Source organism: Amphibalanus amphitrite, unplaced genomic scaffold, assembly GCF_019059575.1.
Source record: "Amphibalanus amphitrite isolate SeventyFive unplaced genomic scaffold, NRLGWU_Aamphi_draft 000277F_arrow, whole genome shotgun sequence".
Lineage (NCBI taxonomy): Eukaryota > Metazoa > Arthropoda > Thecostraca > Balanomorpha > Balanidae > Amphibalanus > Amphibalanus amphitrite.
This window is the reverse complement of record NW_024881772.1, coordinates 124273-142748: the sequence shown is the minus strand read 5'-3', so window position 1 is coordinate 142748 and position 18476 is coordinate 124273. Positions and strand designations below refer to the sequence as shown.

Genomic DNA, 18476 nt, shown 5'->3' with positions numbered 1-18476 from the left:
TGCGATACATGATCATGCTTTTTGCGGCCGAAAATCATTTTTGCCCCATAATTTAGAACTTTCTGAATTTTGGCAAGGTTCTTCTTTGAGCCGTTGCCATATACCGTGATACAGTAACGGACCTGCGAGAGGACCAGAGCGTTGACCAGCACGGAGAGGACGGACGATGGCAGGCGGCTCCTTAGATGTGACAGACCACTGAGTATGCCGAAACAGCGTCGTATGACTGATGCAACATGAGTGCCCCAACTCAGCGTGCGATCAAACATGAGGCCGAGGTTCTTTGCTTCCGAAATAGGTAAAACTAGGGTTACCCGCGTGCTCCGCAACGCGAAGGGGGGATTTTTTGACCCGTGGGTATTGGGTTGGTCTGTGTCGGTTTTGTTGGTATCCATTTCGTTCGATTGCTTTTTGACGGCCAAGCATTTTGTAATAAAACAAAAAGATACATCGCATCGAGGTGCCCGTGTCGTATTATCATGCGTTCTACTTTAACTTTAGAATGATTCGAAAACTGACGTGAAGTCTTTTGAGGGCCATCAATGAATTCCGGTAAAAATGACAATGTAATGGTTTGGAACATTTACATTTTTAAGAATACTGTTGATCATCATGCAAAAATGAAAGCTGAGCCTTGGACATAATTGAACGCTCTTTCCAACGGTGCCATTTTTAATTGCCAAAGATATCAGATCATTGAGCAAAACCCGTGTGATTAATAAAGTGGCACAAAATTGACAAGCACCATTTTCTTCCGTGATTTGTACCACCTTGATTTGGAGCAATCAGCTTTTCACAATTTTCTCATGAGAGGCGGTACATTTTTATTGCTAATAGGCGTTGTTTCAACTCGCTCCGTCTGACGGTCACCTGAAAATAATATAAATTCCAAAATCCGTCCAAAATGTCAATTTTCCACATGAAAGTGCCCTCTCCGGTGCACGTGGCGCGTGCTATCCTCTGCATTGCACACCATTCAATAGCCCGTTCAATTCTGTACACGATGCTGTTTTCCCCGTGCCGATCGGGCGCACGGTTACCGAGATATTGCACGGGGATCGGACCCGTGTCGGGCAAATTCGGCCATTTTCGCCCGATTTCGCACGCCGATTTATACATGTAAAGTCTATGACGCGAATTTGCACTTTTTGAGCACGCGCCACGCGCTACCTATCAATCCGATCGAGCTGAGACCCCTCAAAGCCACGTCGCGCATCCTTGATCTATAAGTTGTGCAAATTTCACCGGGCTAGGTGCAACGGTCTGGCCTGTAGTCCACGCAAAGCAGCACCAAGTCGGGACCTCGGTAACGGACAGACGCACCCTCCTCAAATAGTAATATAGATGTTGTGATCGCGGAATTTTACCGTGAAACTTGGGGCATTGCGCAAATTTTGGCTGCTTCCCAGCAACATCAGTTGAGTTTTTTTTTCAGCGTTTACTTTCAAGCCGTTAGTACGAAACCATCTGTCAAGTGAGGCCAATGTGATTTCCATCTTCTGTATTACGTTAGAGAACTCTGTACTTTTGCCACTAACCAAAATTTGGGTGTCAGCGTACTGTACTATAGTTCGTTTTTCTTAAGTTTGTCCCTCACTGTAAACGTCTCTTTGAACACAGCACGAGAATTGCTAGCTGAATTACTGAGAAAACTGGTTAGCGCACATTGTATTGTAGATATGAATAATATTTTCAAAAATAAGTTTTGAACACCGACGATTTGACGTTATGTTAAGCGCCGTGCAATTTATTTATTAGTTCAGACATAATTCTTGAGGAATCGTCTATCCCTGTGGGCCTGTAGGTAGCAAATACGATTTACGAGTCTGTGAAATAGTAAATAAATTTGATGAAATTGATCGTCTGTGAAATCTTGTCAAATCAGTGTGCGCCAACCAGTTTTCTCAGTAATTCAGCTAGCAATTCTCGTGCTATGTTCAAAAAGACGTTTACAGTGAGGGGCAAACTTAAGAAAAACGAACTATACTACTGCGTCCTCGGCGAACAGACTGAGGTCGTTGGCGAAGACGCAGTAGAGCAGAGGGCCGAGACAGGATCCTTGGAAAACACCGATGTTGTTGGGAAGTGGAGCTGATTTTTTGGTGTTCCCCAGAGTGTCAGTGAGGCTGACACTCTGTGTGTGGTTCCGAAGATAAGAAGCAAACCAATTGATATCAATTCCGTACAGCTGCAATTTTGTGAGTAATTTGTCGTGGTCTATCACATCAAAACATTTGCTCAAGTCCAGCAGGCAGAAGAGTGACAGCTCTCCCCGATCGTTTGCGGATAGGATGTGATCGGATATGGATACTAGCGCGGTTTCAGTCGAGTGACGAGGCCGGAAACCGTGCTGGGTGGATTATATGAGGTAATTGTTGTTGAGGTAATTGTAGAGCTGGTGATGAACGGCTCGTTCTACAATCTTAGGGATGACGGGGACAATGGATATAGGACGGAAGTTGGACGGGTCAGAAGGATCGCCGGCTTTGTGGATTGGATGGACAAGGGAATGTTTCCAGGATTGAGGTATGTCGGAGAGAGAGAGAGATGCTGGAATTGACCAAATGCAGGAGCACCGTGCCGATCGCGTCGAACGACATGCGGACCATGCGGATACAAATACCGTCCTCTCCATGAGCGGACGAACCGCTCATGGAGAAGACGATAGAGCGCAGATCAGACAGTGACAGGGGTGACAGTGAAAACGCGCAGGCCCCCACGCGCGGTAGTCTGCAGGGTAAGTGAGGCGCTTCCCAGTTCCCCCGAGTTACGCACCTCACAAGACACGCGCGGTCCCACTTCCACAAAGTAGCGGTTCAGCTCGTCGGGCGACATGTCCGGCGTGGTGCGGCCGTCTCGACCACTCCCCACTGCCGACCGCACCACCCTCCACACCGAGCCGCGCCCCTCCTCCTGCAGCCGCCGCCGAGTCTCTTGACAGCTGTCGTGTCTGATCGCGCGCCGGGCGGCCCGGTTCACCCGTATATATTCGGCAGAGCTGTGGCCGAGTGTAGCGAGCACGGCGCGGCGACGGGATAACAGATCGCGAGCCGGTTCACTTAAAACAGGCGCACGAGCATTCCTAATCCGCATGGTCCGCATGGGGGCATGTGAATCGACAATGGGTAAAAACAGGTCGGTAAAACAGTTCCCCATTTCAGGGTGACAGTAGGGGCAGTGAAAACTGGGGTCCAGTCAGCGGAAGTAAGATCTCAATGAAAATCGGCTATGCTGACACGGCGCAGACAGCGCGAACGAGCAATACGTTTCGGTTGACGGGGACGAGGAACGTCTATGAGCGTTTTGACAAGTCTATGTGGGCTAAAATGGCAAAAAACAGTTGAGCATCGTTTCACGAGATAAGAACAGTTTGATAAAATCACATCGAGTAAAGAGCCAGAGACGTACGTTGAAGACTTAACCGATTGAGTGAGTGAATAGTCAGATAAAAACATGGATAATCTGAGTCTAGCTGGGTCACTGGGAGGCTTAAGTAGGTCACAGTTTAAATCTCCACACAGTAAAATGTTTGTCATTGGATGGTCAATGGCCACGCGCTGATACTGGGCCTCCAGGTCGGAGAAGTCTGCATCGAGGTCGACCGCGCTGCGTCTCGGCGGGCGGTAGGCGATTCCCAGGACGAACCTCCGTCGGCGATCAGGCCTCACCATCACCCACAAGGTCTCGAGCCTGCTGTTGGGGACGGGCTCCGTGGTGACCTTGAGCGGGGAGGCACTGATGCTGTCCCGGGCGGCCAGAGCGACTCCACCGTAGCCTCGTCCGTCCGACCGGTCGGCGCGCAATAGGCGGTAGCCCGGTAGCACGAGAAGGCGGCTGGGTGTAGTGGGCCGTAGCCACGTCTCATTCAGTGCCATCAGGTCATAGCTTCCATGATGGAGCGTGTTATTCAGGTCGGGAATCTTCGGCTTCAGGGACTGAATGTTGAGAAGTCCCACGGTGAGTGCAGCGCCGGCCGTCATCGAAGAGAGGTCTCCGCAGCGGCGGCGGCCGCCTCTGCTCCCCCGGCGCCGGGCCCCAGGCGCGCGCCTGCCGCGCCTCGTGCCGCGCTCCGCCCGATGAGGCTGGCTGCCGGCCTCGGTTGATCGGCCACAGGGCAGGGCTGACCCAGCGCCGGGCACACGAACCGCTGGCTCCGGGTCAAGGTCACGCTCCGAGACCAGGGTGGCAGGGAGCCCAGAGCGCCGGTGTCGGTGTCGGGCCGGGGACAACGCTGTCGAGGGTGGCATTGCGGCGGGTGTGGCGGCCAGCACCAGCGCGTCGACGACGGCCAACAGGACGACGAGCCGCAGCAGGTCGCGATGGTGGGAGATCCTCCACAGCAGCATGACGAACCCGGATGCACCGAGACGGTGAGCACGGTAGGACCAGTAGTCAGGCCAAGGCCCTATATACCAGGTAGGTTCATTAGGGAATTTTTTACGTTCCCCCTACCGGCCCCGGATGACGTCACTGGGGTGCTCCCGCCGCGGCCGGCCTATGTATAGAGCATTACTACGAACTCTCCGGTGGCATTTTTTCGTGTTATAACGCCCAAAAAGCTATCGCAAGCACTTTTCGCACTAGAAATTGAAAATATGTCGCATTTTAAAGTGAGTAATAGTGATATAAGGTCACGTCCAGGAAAAGCGGGCCGAAACCAGCGAGGCTTGTATGGGTCCCAGGGCGCAGGGTTATTTAGTCGGGACCGCACTTTGATCGGAGTCGAACTGGAGCCGGAATCGGAGTCGGAGTCGTTTTTGGAAGCCGGAGCCGGAGTCAGAGTCGAAGTCACCAAAAATTCATCGGTTCCGCAGACTGCGGAGCTGCAGGGCTGCCCGGAGTCTGAGTCGGAATCGGTCAGAATAGACAGTTCTGCCCGGAGTAGGAGTCGCAGGGCTGCGGAGTCGATGGATTTTCGGTGACTCCGACTCCGACTCCGGCTTTCAAAAACCAGCTGCGACTCCGACTCCGACTCCGGGCAGAATTGTCGACTCCGACCGACTCCAACTCCCGACTCCGACTCCGCAGACCTAGCAGGGGTGCGGAGTCGACAGATTTTCGGTGACTCCGACTCCGACTCCGGCTCGGGTTTCTAAAATCGACTCCGACTCCGACTCCGGTCACAGCTGTCGACTCCGACCGACTCCGACTCCGACTCCGACTCCGCAGCCCTGAGGAGTCGGAATTAGTTTTTGGAACTAGAAGTCAGGAGTCAGTAGTCACCGAAATTACATCGGCTCCGCTGCCCTGCTAGGGCGCTCAGGACGGATGCACTTAAGTTGCATTGCTGAGAAAAATCGAATAAACATTTTCACTAAATATTATAAGTTTCACTTACGGGTGGCCGTTACTCACAGCTGGTGGTACAATATCGAGACGCACAGCCGTTACCCAATGCCGAGTCGCACAGTGAGTCGCACAGCCGTTACACACAGCCGGAGGCACCATGCCGAGTCACACAGCACCAACAGATCTGGCCGTGCCACACCGAGTCGCACAGCCGTTACACACAGCCGGAGGCACCAAGCCGAGTTGCACAGCACCAACAGATCTGGCCGTGCCACACCGAGTCGCACAGCCGTTACACACAGCCGGAGGCACCACGCCGAGTTGCACAGCACCAACAGATCTGGCCGTACCACACCGAGTCGCACAGCCGTTACACACAGCCGGAGGCACCAATTGCCGAATCGCACAGCACCCACACAGAGCCGGCCGTACCACACCGAGTCGCACAGCCGGTACACACAGCCGGAGGCACCATGCCGAGTTGCACAGCACCAACAGAGCCGGCCGTACCACATCGAGTCGCAAAGCCGTTACACACAGCCGGAGGCACCATGCCGAGTCGCACAGCACCCACCCAGAGCCGGCCGCACCACACCGAGTCACACAGCACCACGCCGACTCGTAGTCGCTACACGAGCCGGTTTACCAGCTCACCTAGAGCTCCTTGCATGATGGCCAACTTTTCTATCGGCTCTTTTCAGCTGCCGGACCTCGTCCAGTCAGGCTAAGGGACCGAAGGGGGAGGTGGAGACGGGTGCTCGCCAACTTCCTGGACACGCGGGTGCCGAGCTGAGGCTGCTTGACGGCGATGAACAGCTTGAGACGCTATATGACTCGCGGCCCCTGATCTGCAGTTGCCCCCATCAGCAGGCAGAAGTTCCGCTCGAACTCCTCCACAGCCGCCATCCAGGCTTGTGACAGAACAAACAGGTGGCCTCGGCTGATCGTCACAATTCAGCTGTTCGGCAGGGTGTTCAGTGTCTCCAGCGGCGCCCGAGAAGTCAGGAGACCGGCTACCGAGGGTGGCGTCGATGTGGTGACACTTGTATGCCACGAAGCCAGCAACAAATGCCAGCCCCTCGCGCTGAGCTTCCAGGTTGGAACTCGTCAGCTCGGCGCCGGCCATGGCTGCCAGCGTCGACACCGGCAGCGGCACTGTGAAAGCAGTTTTACGCTACATCACTTGAAAGACATTGACAATTAAATATTGTGCAACAAAAGGAAAAACGTTAACACTTAAATGAGCCTAGTCTACGCACTGAAAGTGACAGATTTCGCGGACATCGAAAAATGCATGCCCTTTGGCTTTGCATTAATCCATTTTCCCGTTACTATTAACCCGCGCCCCACTGGGGTCTGCGTATAACACGCCCTACTGGGGGGGGGGGGGCTATTCATAGCCCCCTCCTAACTCCGAAACTACTGGGCCGATCGTCAAAATTCAAACGGCGTCTGATAGCCCCGGAAAAACTGTCAGGCGAAACCTAATTTCATTGACCTCGAGGTCACCGATGACGTCACAGGTCAGGTCAAAGTAAAAATTATTAGCATTTTGGCTTGTTCACGTTTTGGGCTCTGGCCGCCGTCTTACAAGTCAGATCAGGCTCATTTTTGGATCACACACTCGGGAACAGATGCCCTAGTTACCCTGAGGGTACCAAACTTGTACTTTGATTTTCAGGTCAAGGTCAGGTCATCACAGGTCACGAAAATATTATATCATGCGTCGGTCACGTGACACATGTTTTATGGTCCATTTAGGTCAGAGATTTCGAATTTGATGTCGTCTGTGTCATTCGAGGTCATTTTGAGTCGAATTTAGCTTATGTTAGGTCACTTTCAGGTCAAAAAAGGTCAAATTTTGAAGTTAAAATTTTTCAATAAAAAAGGTGTCTATTGGATGCAGTTTGAGCTCAGGAACACGATGAAGCTATTTATATTGGCGTACGATGTCAAAAACGTGCTGAAAAATTGATTTGAAAAATTAATAATTGTGATTTTTTGCAATAATGCGTAAAACTTGGCCATTTTTGAAGATATTTAGCTAAAACTTGCTAGAGTTAGTCATAATAATGCGTTCTATCATATATATTCCGTTTTTTTTCGAAAAGTCAAAAACTTTTTGAAAAAATGTAAAAATATAAATTTTGGATATTATTATTTCAAATTTTCAAAATTTTAAAATTTCGAAAATCCGAGATAGCAGTTTGATAGCGCAGTCTATTCTGAGACCTCTCATGCAAAGAAATTGGATCTAGCCTAAAAACTGAGCTCTTGGGAGCGATTGCCGTGGTTCAATGTTTTGCGTCGAAATCGGCCGGACATGACGTCACTCTGACGTCATTTCCGGCCGACCTATAGTAGGTACGAAATTCAAATTTTGACACAAGGTGTCAAATTGATGCAGCCTAAGGTACTGAAAGTTTGGCGTCGATACGTCGAGCGGTTTGGAAGTTATCGCAGAAAAACGGGAGGAGGGGCTATAAATAGCCCCCCCCCCCCCCCAGTGGGGCGCGGGTTAAGCCTCGTTTGGCGACTGCCCCACGAATTCGCTCGTGATTAGCATGACACTTTTTCAGAAGGAGAAAAACACTGCGTATAAAATTGTTCAAACATCAACCAAGACTGAAACAACTCAGTTTTTTTTAAGCATTAGTTAGGACCAGCATAGGTCATTATCAGAACATTTAGTGGATGTGACTTGAGACATCACCTTATTGGATTGAGTGGCGGCCTTATGCCGACAAAAAGTTACCATTACTCATGGCAAAAAGAATGTTTTGATGCATTTTACCAATGGGAATTAAAATGGTGTCGCTCAAGACGGGCCAGGATTTTTAACACTGATGGATATTTGTGAGCACTTTTAATGTGAGTGAAAACATAAACCATTAGACTTACTTGTCAGAGGTGCCTGCTGGCTGGTCTAGAGGTTGCTCGCAGGTTGCCCCCAGAATCTCCTTGACCTCCTTTGCAGTGGTCCTCCTCAGGGACCTACTCGCCCTCGCCTCAGCTTTCCTGTAAACAGAAAACTCTCAGCACAAACAAATTTGGCTAACATCATGCTGACAGTACAAGCAACTAATAAATAAATTTGAATAAGATAAAGCAGTAAGCACCTACCCATGAAATAACTTTAGTGACCAATTTGAAAATAAACAATAATACCATGCAAAAACATTTGTTTTCATTTTTACAGCTCTGATAACATTGCAACGAGACTGAGATGAACCCAGCCCGCAGTATGTGACCATACTATATACAATTTAAATTTTAATGATAAAAAGTAAAGAGCTCATTTATATTTCAATTTGCCATTGTAGCACTAGTTTGTTTACATTGCGTGCTTTCTCTAAACATTTTATTTGTTGAGTGTATCATGTTAGGTCAAGGTACTTATGCGCACTGCGAGCACTGAAAAATTATTACCTACCAGCTTAATTGCAAAAATGGAAACTTTAAAAAACGCCAGATTATGTAAAGATCCGTTGCAAAATGAATACCTTGGTTGAGGTTCCTCAGCATGTTCCCCCTTGAAATACTTGGTTGTTCTTCATGATATATGAGACGAAACGTAATACAAAGTGTGGTTGCCACTTATGTTAAGCTTTTGCGACCTTCAAACACATGAAAATGTGTTTATATTATTAAACAAACATATTAAAACTTTGCATAGCAACCAAAGTAATAACACGCAACGGTCGGAAAACACTGCGCCGGTGCGCCAGAATTGACTACATTACTCGAATCTCAGCGACCAATCAGCTTTCGAGCATCCCAGTGACGTCACATTGGCAGCATTTGGTAGCAATTTCCTTGTACGTGTGTCCCTATGGCGATGAACCCCCCCCCCCTGAGTCAGGCTGTCCGTCGGTGTTATTTATTTACGGAATCGGGAGGGGGTTCGCCATTACATGGTACCTAACCATTATTCCGGCAGTTCGGATCAACAAGACGGAGGAAGGCAACATCCTGCATGGAGTGATGCTCTTCGAGGAGTCAGCTCTCCGGCATACAGTAAATTAAATACAAAATCTCCTGAAACGGAGGATCCCGCAAACTGTACCCAAGAGAAAATGCTCCCTTCTTCATTAAACCTCAGCCCACACAATTCTGGTATCTAATGTCTGTATTGCTATGCGAGACAGTTTACAGTTCACGATAAAAAAGACCGTTCTGGTTTTTAACAACACCTTACACCCAATATCACAAATCACGATAGGTTGCTGGGGCGTTTTTGCGGGTGAGTCTAACGAACGTCCCCATGTGACTGTGGTGAGCCTCAGCAGTGCCAGTTGGCTACAATTACGAGCCATTTCAGACGGGAGATCTCGCCGCGCGTGCGGCCAGTCCAGGCACCGATAAGGACTAATGCAGGTGGACCACGGTGACCATATTTGGTGATAAATGAGTAAAATTGGTGTGACAATATGTGATCCAAATTTGAAATGCCTATGTTTACAAATTGCTAAGCTACGGCGTTCTAAATGCAAATATGTATTTTGTCCCAATTTATCTGCCCAACCCTGTTGGGACAGTCTCACGCCTCACCCATCTGGCACTCATGCAGTCATGCATGTCCACAAGTAGGGGCTGCACGCACTAGACATCGAATTGTAAAGGTGATTTGTGGATAAAAAATCCAGAACGTTATTGTAGGAAGGCGGCTCCTCCTCCCGTGCCGCCGCCTATTGTGCTGACAGTGGACTGCCGCTCCGAGACTGTGTCGGACTCGGGACTCTGCCGCTGCGAGCGCCCGCGGCCGCAGGTCACGCGCCGTGGGCTATATGCCGAGCTTGCGGCAACTGCTTGTGTGCAGCGTGATGGCGGCTGCTGATTGGCTGGCGCTGTGACGCCAGGGCAGCCGCTGATTGGTTTCGCCTCTGGAACCTTCTGTGCCAAAGGTCGTCTCAAGGTCATGTTCGAGACGGGGGGATTGATTGTGATTCATATAGATAGATAGATAGATAGATAGATATTTATTCACAAAAGGTCCACTCAAAAGTGTGGCTTTTCACTTCCGCACGTCACAAAATAAGACATGAGTAAACATTCACACGCAGCTACGTAAACAGGGTTAAAAGGTTAAAATGATCTAAAAGAAGATAAAGAGCACCAGTTACATAGGAACATCTAAAATTATTCAGTTACCGGACGCCGACCGCTCGGACCTCAGGTGTCTTTTCACGGCTGCCCTGTTCACAGTGCCCTGCGTTCTGCGCACGCTGTTATAGCCCTGCACGGCGCCATAGCACAGCCGATTCCGCCCCGCCTCCGTATGTATGCTCGGCAGTGACAAGCTGTCGGCATCTCGAGTGTCGTGCTGATGCAGCCGGCTCGCTGGGGGACCAATGGTTTCAGCAAGCACCGCTGGCACACGGTGTGTCACAAGTCGATGTACGGACATAATCCTGTGGTACTGAATAAGCTGCTCAGCAGTGAGCCATCTGACATGACAAATGACGTCAGCAACGCGCTGATGTTTGCGTCGCCCGCTCAGCACTCGCGCGGCAAAGTTTACCAGCTTTTGTAGCCGACGCTTCTCCGTCTGACCACATACGCCGAACACCGACAGACAGTACCGCATCGCTGACATCATCAACGCGTCGATCAGATACTTGATCGTGCCGCGAGGCAGGACATGTTTTGCATTGTTTAAGGCGAGCAGCATTCCTGTGCATTTTTGAACGATCAGGCTGACGTGAGACTGAAAAGACAAGTTTCGATCAAAAATGACGCCTAGATTTCGCACCTCTTTGGTAGCTCGAATGGTCGATGCATTAAATTTCACAGACACATCAGGAGTAAGAGCAAGTAATTGTCTACTCCCAAATACCATTAACTCAGTTTTTGCAGCGTTCACTTTCATTCCATGGTGACAGAACCAGTCAAACAAACACTGCAGAGCAGTTTCGATCCGACTGACCAGGGCAGGTAGGTCGCGTCTCTTTCCACTAGTCCATATCTGTGTATCATCAGCAAACTGAACTATGCGCACTGAGTCTGGAATGTGCAGGCACAGGTCATTGGCAAATATCATGGTGTGTCAAAAGTGGAAATAGCCGCCCAGCTTTAGTTCGCCAGCCTTGTCAATAGATGGCAGTACCACAATATGGGCAGCGGATAGTGCAATTGACGTCAAATTTTCGTTATCTGCTAAGAATTGAATGGTGGATCTTTTCATGCAAGAATCAAGTAAATTGGTCCACAACTTTTCTAGCAACAGAGATATGAAGTCAAACACCCTGCCAGACGGCGGCGCGGCGGCCGGCGGCGGCCGTCACGCGCCGCCTGGGAGACTGGCGGCGCTGAACAGTTCCGACTTGGCACTGCACTAAAACCTGTTAACTGCTTGGAATAGTTATTATAACAAATTTTTCATTCAAGTGAGGAATAACCAAGGGCAGGAAGTGTGTATGCTTGTGTGCGTACTGTGTAAGCCAAGAAACTGCATTAGCAGATACTCGCTAATATTAGATCCAGCCAAGTCCAAACGCATTCAAGGGGATGTGTTCCTGATGGGTCAACAATATTTATCGTTCGAGGGCGGATACAGTTTTAACAATACAAAAAATATTTTTGCACAGCTCTATTCCTTGAATAATTCTCTTCAACGCCTCATTCCTAGTTAAGCGAATTAGCCCACCCTGGTTGAATAAATAAGGCGATTTCGCCACAAGGTCGCGGAAAACCGACCGAAAACGGCCGCGCTCAACGTTAATTTGGGCATGCAGACTCTTAAAAACTCGCATTGGGCGGGTAGGGTTTCCAAGGTATTGGCTCCAAAACACCGTATTCGGCTCCCGAATACGTCCAAGTGACCCGCCTCGTTCCTAGTTAAGCTCTAATTAGATCAAGTGACTCATAAGGAGCGAAAAAGCGACAAAAAGCATGCATTCCCCTATGGCGGCGGGCTGCCGGGTTGCCAGACGGCGCACCGGCTATTTCCACTTTTGACACACCATGATGCACCAGAGAACGCAACTCATCGATCCGCCCTGGTAAACGCCAACCGAATTCTCCCTGATAGACGATCGAGATACGGATCCAAGAGCACTATTTGTAAGTTGTACTTGTTGGGTATGTCCTTCCAGATAATGTTTGATCCAAAAAGTGTCTATTCCGTACAGAGACAGCTTTTCTAATAGCTTATCGTGCGGTACCATATCGAAACACTTTGACAGGTCTACCATAGCCCACAGAGTGATTTCACTTCTGTCCATCGCTCCGAGTATGTCGTCTGTCACCACGTGAAGAGCTGTTTCACACGAATGCTGCCTTCTGTATCCGTGCTGCGCCTCGCTCAGTAGGTGATGTGACTCCATGTATGATGTGAGCTGAAGTTGGGCCGCTCTCTCGGTCACTTTCATGATGGCCGGTAGCAGCGAGATTGGGCGCGTGCCCGACGGATCAGATGGTGCCTGCTTCCCCTTCGGAATTGGTGTGATGATTGCACGTTTCCATGCGCTGGGTACTTGGCCGGTCTCGAGGCTGGCGTTTACAGCATCATGTATGATGTGACCGAGGCCGGGGAAGAAGTCCTGCATCATCCTGACGCTGATGCCGTCGTCACCGGCGAAGGTAGATGGCTTCATACCCTGTACTATCGTCCACAGCGTCTCCATGCTGACGGGCTGAATTCTCAGGGCTCCAGACGTAACCCTCGGCAGTCTGATGGGGACCGACTTCGACGGGGCAGGTAAGGTGGAGGCTAGGTCTCGAGCCACCGACGTGTAGTACTCGTTCAGTGTGTCAGCGGTTATACGGCTGATGCCTGACGAGGACTTCTTGGAATCGATGATGGGCCGGAGAACTCTCCACATGTTGCCGGGACCGCTCCTGTGCAGTTTTTCCTGCAGGTCTCTCCGACAGTCAGCTCGAATGGCCGCGCGTGACAGCCGATTCAGCTCTTTGTACTCCTGGTGGCGGCCAGCAGAGAGTGCAGTTCGTCGCTGTGTAAGTAGGTGGCGGGTATCACGGGAGACAGGTGGCGCCCCCTCCGGCCGGAGAACGACGCGTCTCTCGGGCGCCGTCAAGTCGAGAAGTGGTTTGAAGATGTTGATGAAGGCGGTCCACTTCTCCTCAGGTCCGGCGGCGGTGTAGACGGACGCCCAGTTGACGTTCAACAGCTGTAGGTTGAACTGTCCTTTGTCTACGTTCGCTAAACACCTTCGCCGGACGACGGGTCCGGCTCGGACCCTGTCTTCGGTGAGGCGGAGAGCCAGGCGGGTATAGTCATGTGGCGATCCGTAGTGGCATCTGGTGACGCCGGCTCGAGTGACGAGATCGCTCCGGTTTGTGGCCATAATATCCAGGAGACTGCCGGCGGGACGGTAGGTAGGCTCAGTGGTATTACATATCTGCAGCCCGTGCTGACAGAGGAGTGAGCGCAGACGGTTCCCTGGACTGCAGCAGTTGTTCGCGGTCTTGAGGAGGCAGCAGTTGAAGTCACCACCGATTATCACCGTCAGTCCGGGCTGCGCGGCGATCAGATGCTGCAGCTGTGCCTCCAGATCGTCCAGATCGGCTGTCAGTTGTTGGCTGGTGTTTCTTGGGACTCGATAGAAGGACCCGATAAGTAGACGTCGACATTTTCCCACGCGCACGGCCACCCACTGCGCCTCAAGATTGGAATCGCGCATACCCGTCGCGGGCGTAGGGAGTGGCTCTATCTCAAATGACTCTCGGATGTACATTGCGACACCGCCGTGACCCCTCGCGAGACGGCCACCGCGCGGCCGGTCCTTGCGCACGAGTCTGTAGCCGCTGAGATTGAGCAGACGGTCCGGTATGCGCTCCGTGAGCCATGTCTCGCTCAGCAGCAGCACGTCGAAAGAGAAACGCGAGTCGATGTCGGCACGGACGTCCGGTAATTTGGGAAGAAGGCTCTGCACGTTGAGTTGACCGACGATTAGGTGCCGGTTCCCGATGTCTCCGTGCCTGCGCCACCGAACCCCGCCCCTATCATATATCATATCAGTGTATTTAAACCTTCCACAAGGTGGCTTTTACGGTTTGGCGTCAGTACAATGGGTATACAAAGATAAGCGAGTAATAGACAAGTAAAAGCATACAATGTAAATTAAGAACGAATCAGGGGCGGAGTTTCCTATACAGTTTATGGGGCGGCTGCCCCACCAACTCTGTATTTTGCCCCACCAATAAGCGTTTTGCCCCACCAACTTTAGGTGATTTCTAAGACTTTGTTGCTTTGCAAATTAATATTTTTCGCATTGAAGAGCTTTGGAATGTCTGTTTAATGCAAAATATTATATCTGTAATGATAGGAATTGATTCAGTGTGACATTTTATTCAACTTCATCATCGGACATTGTGGGTTTGACGACTTTATGCCCCACCAACTTCCTTGGAAAAGCTCCACCCATGGAACGAATTAAAACTGACATATACATCAGAGCACACTCGATAAAATACATCAGGCACTTCTATTGATAGCTTTAAAAGCTGCCATCGACGTCGCGGTTCGCGCTGCTGGTGCGAGCCGGTTCCATGCCGCCGCCGCTCGGTATGAAAAGTGTTTCTGTGCCACCGTCAATCTGCGTCGCGGTAGCTGCAGGCTACACTCCACAGACCCTCGGGTTTGTCGACTAGACACGGTTTCGCGCGTGACAAACATATTTCGTACATCGGTTGGCACTCCCTCCGAATTTAACGCATTATATGTTTTTACTGCGTCGCGGTAGGCCACCATGGACTCTATCTTAGGCCATCCCAGTGACAGAAGTGCAGGCGTTACATGCTGACGTTTCTTGCAGCCTGTTACAATGCGAGCAGCGAAATTTAACACTTTTTGAATGCGATGAAGTAGGCTCCCGGTCGCCCCACCCCAGACGCACAGACAGTAGTTTAGATGAGGGAACACGTATGCCTGAATGATGGTTTTGAGAGCAGTCTGAGTGAAATAGTGGCGGAACCTATACAGAGAAACAAGAATCCTGTTGCACTTTTTGATAACACTACAGATGTGAGCGCTCCATGTAAGACCAGGGTCGATTGTGACACCGAGCAATTTTATGTGACTGGACTGTTTTACTAACGAATTACTGACTTCGATACAAATTCCTGAAGATTTGGTCAAGTTATGTTTTGTTCCAACAATCATAAAATCAGTTTTCTTTTCATTCATCTTAAGCAAATTGTTTCTGAACCACGACTGAAGCTCAGACATGGTCAGGGTGAGTCTTGTTTTCAGGTCGGTTAGACCCGGTCCATCAGGGCGCGCTCCATCAATGTGTACCGTATCATCGGCGTATGATATGAGTCGGCCATGGGTCACATGCGAATAGATGTCATTTGTAAAAAGTATAAACAAAATTGGACCCAAAATAGAACCCTGCGGCACACCGCACGTCACAGGTAGGGTAAGTTTCCCGCCTCGCACCACTTGCTTTCGGTTACTTAAATAGCTTTGAAACCAGTCCACATCAATGATACCATACCATGACAGTTTGGCGAGGAGAAGTCTATGATCAACGCAATCAAACGCTTTTGACAGATCGATCGTCGTCAGCGACGACACATGTCCCTCATCGATGGCATCAGTCACGCGTTCGATCGCGACGAGAACGGCGTCCTCGGTTGAGTGTTGCATCCTGTAACCAAACTGTGATGGGTGGAGCAGATTGGTTTCGGCTAGGTAGGTCGTCAGCTGTGTGCTCACAACTTTCTCCACTATTTTGGATAAAACGCTTAGTAGGGATATTGGCCTGTTATTGGATGGCACTGACGGGTCACCGGTTTTCGGACTTGGATTGATTCCATCCATCCAAGTGATTCGGACTTGGATTTTGACTTTGGCTTTGAACTGGTCTTGGTGTTCAAAATATACTTTGACTATGCTTTACGGTTAATCACTCACGGCCACGGGCCATGTCTTTATTTGGTGGCAGCGGGTTACGAGCTTCGCTCTTTCGTGATAAGCCGTAACCGGTAACGATGAACTGATTCGGATATTATACCTACCGGCTACCAAGAACGAAGATCAAATGAAGATGTTTTCGACTCGGACTGGCTCCTCTCGGTGCTCGAGGCCCTGGGCCTGGCCTACCTCGCGAGTGCATCCGGTGAACTCAGAACTGTGAGTTTTCGTGTCTGGTCCCGCCTGGGCCATGATTTTGTGCCTGAGTCGAGACTATCAGTGACTCGTGCCAGAACTATGGTGATGCTGCACTTTCTGTGTCTCGGTGGCCAGCTCTACCGCTGTTTGTTTGGCAGCCGTTCCGTGAGCCCCGCTGGCTCGACAGGCTGTGAGATGAGCGGCCAGCTAGCCCCCTTCAGTCTTCGGCGTTGCGCGCAGTGGTTGGCCTGAGCTGGTGCCGGCCACCACATGGCGCTGACGGCTGACGCTAGATTGCTGCAGGATTTCAATTTTCAAGTTCGTCGTTCGTCGCCGCTGCCAGCCGTGACGACCCGTGGCGACTGAAGTGACCGTTTCAAGTTCGGTCGTCGCCGCCGTCCATCGTGGCGGTCCTTGTGATTGCGATGCTCGCCTCCGAGAACGTCCGCCGTCGCCGTCGCTCGTGGCGACCGCTGTCGCAGCCGTCTTCTTCGTCGTCTTCAAGTTGCAACCGTCGCTCCTTGGCCGCCGGCTTCGGCCCAGAGCTGCTGTGACGTCAGCGGTCACGTGACGCTGCTCGTCGCTCGGCCGGCTGTGCGTCAGCTGACCGCCGCGGCCGCCGGCTCCTGCGGCTCCTGACGGCCTGGCGGACCGATGGATGGGCCGACGGCGAGGATCTCCATCGACAGACGACGACAATAAGATAAGTGTATCGATGGCTTGTGTGATGAGTGTATCTTGCAGTGTATGTATTTTGCTTTGTGATGTGTAGATAGGTGTGCCATTTTGGCGAAATGAATCCCAGGGACGGGGAGCAGAGTGGATCTGGGGACGTGCGCCGCGGGGCGATCGGTGGATTTTCTTTAGGGGCGCCAAAATTCTCTGGGGAGAGTGGTTCAGCTTGCAACATATTTTTGGCTGATCTGGATACGTTCTACACATTTCACAATTTTGATGATGAGTTCAAGCTGCGCTTCCTGCCGCTGTGCTTGACCGGGTTCGCACGAGATGCTTTTGAGGCCCTCCCACGGGAGGAGAGGAACACCTTCAGCCGGGCTGTTAGTGCTCTCCGCCACTTGTTCATCAAACCTTGCGCGCTGGATGCTCATAGTCAGCTTCACCAGTTAACCCGCGCCCGGCTGGGGGTCCTGGATTTCCACGCCCTGCTGGGGGGGGGTGTCTGAACACCCCCCCTTCTAACTCGGCTCCTGGGCCACGTAGCGATACGCGGTAGGCGGCGTTCGAAAGAGCGCCAAAAATAATTGACGAAATCACTTCGGTCAATTTTTGGTCAGGTCAAAGGTCAGGTCACCAGAGGTCATTGAAGGCAAAATTTTGCCGATTTCCAGGTCGAATGTCGACAATTTCCAAGAAGGCAACGCTCAGCCGCTGTTACTGCTACTATCAACTATCGTGGTTCAACTATCGTGGAACCCGCTGTTACTGACTCACTTATCGGATTCCTTGTCCTCTGGGCCACGATGATGGTAAAGTCTGCTACCCAATGTTGTATTTTAGCCGTCCCTCACCTGTTCCACCTGTCTGAATGCTCTGATCAGGTTGAGGCCGGCTAGTTTCTGCAGGTCGAGCACAGACCAGGAGCTGTCGCGGAGCAGTTCGGCAAACAGAAACGGGTATCGCGAGACGTCCTCCAGACCGAGCGGGGTGCTGCCGACAAGGCCACGTCCAACATCTCACCAGACAGACTGCCGCGGCCACGTCCAACATCTCACCAGACAGACTGCCACGGCCACGTCCAGCATCTCACCAGACAGACTGCCACGGCCACGTCCAGCATCTCACCAGACAGACTGCCACGGCCACGTCCAGCGTCTCACCAGACAGACTGCCACGGCCACGTCCAACATCTCACCAGACAGACTGCCACGGCCACGTCCAACATCTCACCAGACAGACTGCCACGGCCACGTCCAACATCTCACCAGACAGACTGCCACGGCCACGTCCAGCATCTCACCAGACAGACTGCCGCGGCCACGTCCAGCATCTCACCAGACAGACTGCCACGGCCACGTCCAGCATCTCACCAGACAGACTGCCACGGCCACGTCCAGCATCTCACCAGACAGACTGCCGCGGCCACGTCCAG

At 51.1% G+C, this 18476-nt stretch overlaps 1 protein-coding gene and 1 long non-coding RNA gene across 2 annotated transcripts in view; both read right to left on the bottom strand.

The window, feature by feature from the left end:
* The window catches only part of LOC122387215 (dipeptidase 2-like), a 161420-nt gene that overhangs the window by 19988 nt on the left and 122956 nt on the right, over positions 1-18476 (bottom strand). The window contains exon 7 of the mRNA XM_043377165.1: positions 17896-18034. Coding sequence (XP_043233100.1) covers positions 17896-18034 — 139 coding nt within the window. The remainder of the gene's footprint in view (positions 1-17895; positions 18035-18476) is intronic.
* LOC122387216 lies at positions 5923-8820 on the bottom strand. The gene is made up of 3 exons (XR_006257519.1): positions 8793-8820; positions 8191-8307; positions 5923-6444 (listed from the first exon to the last, which is right to left on the bottom strand). It is a non-coding gene; the product is annotated as an uncharacterized LOC122387216 (long non-coding RNA).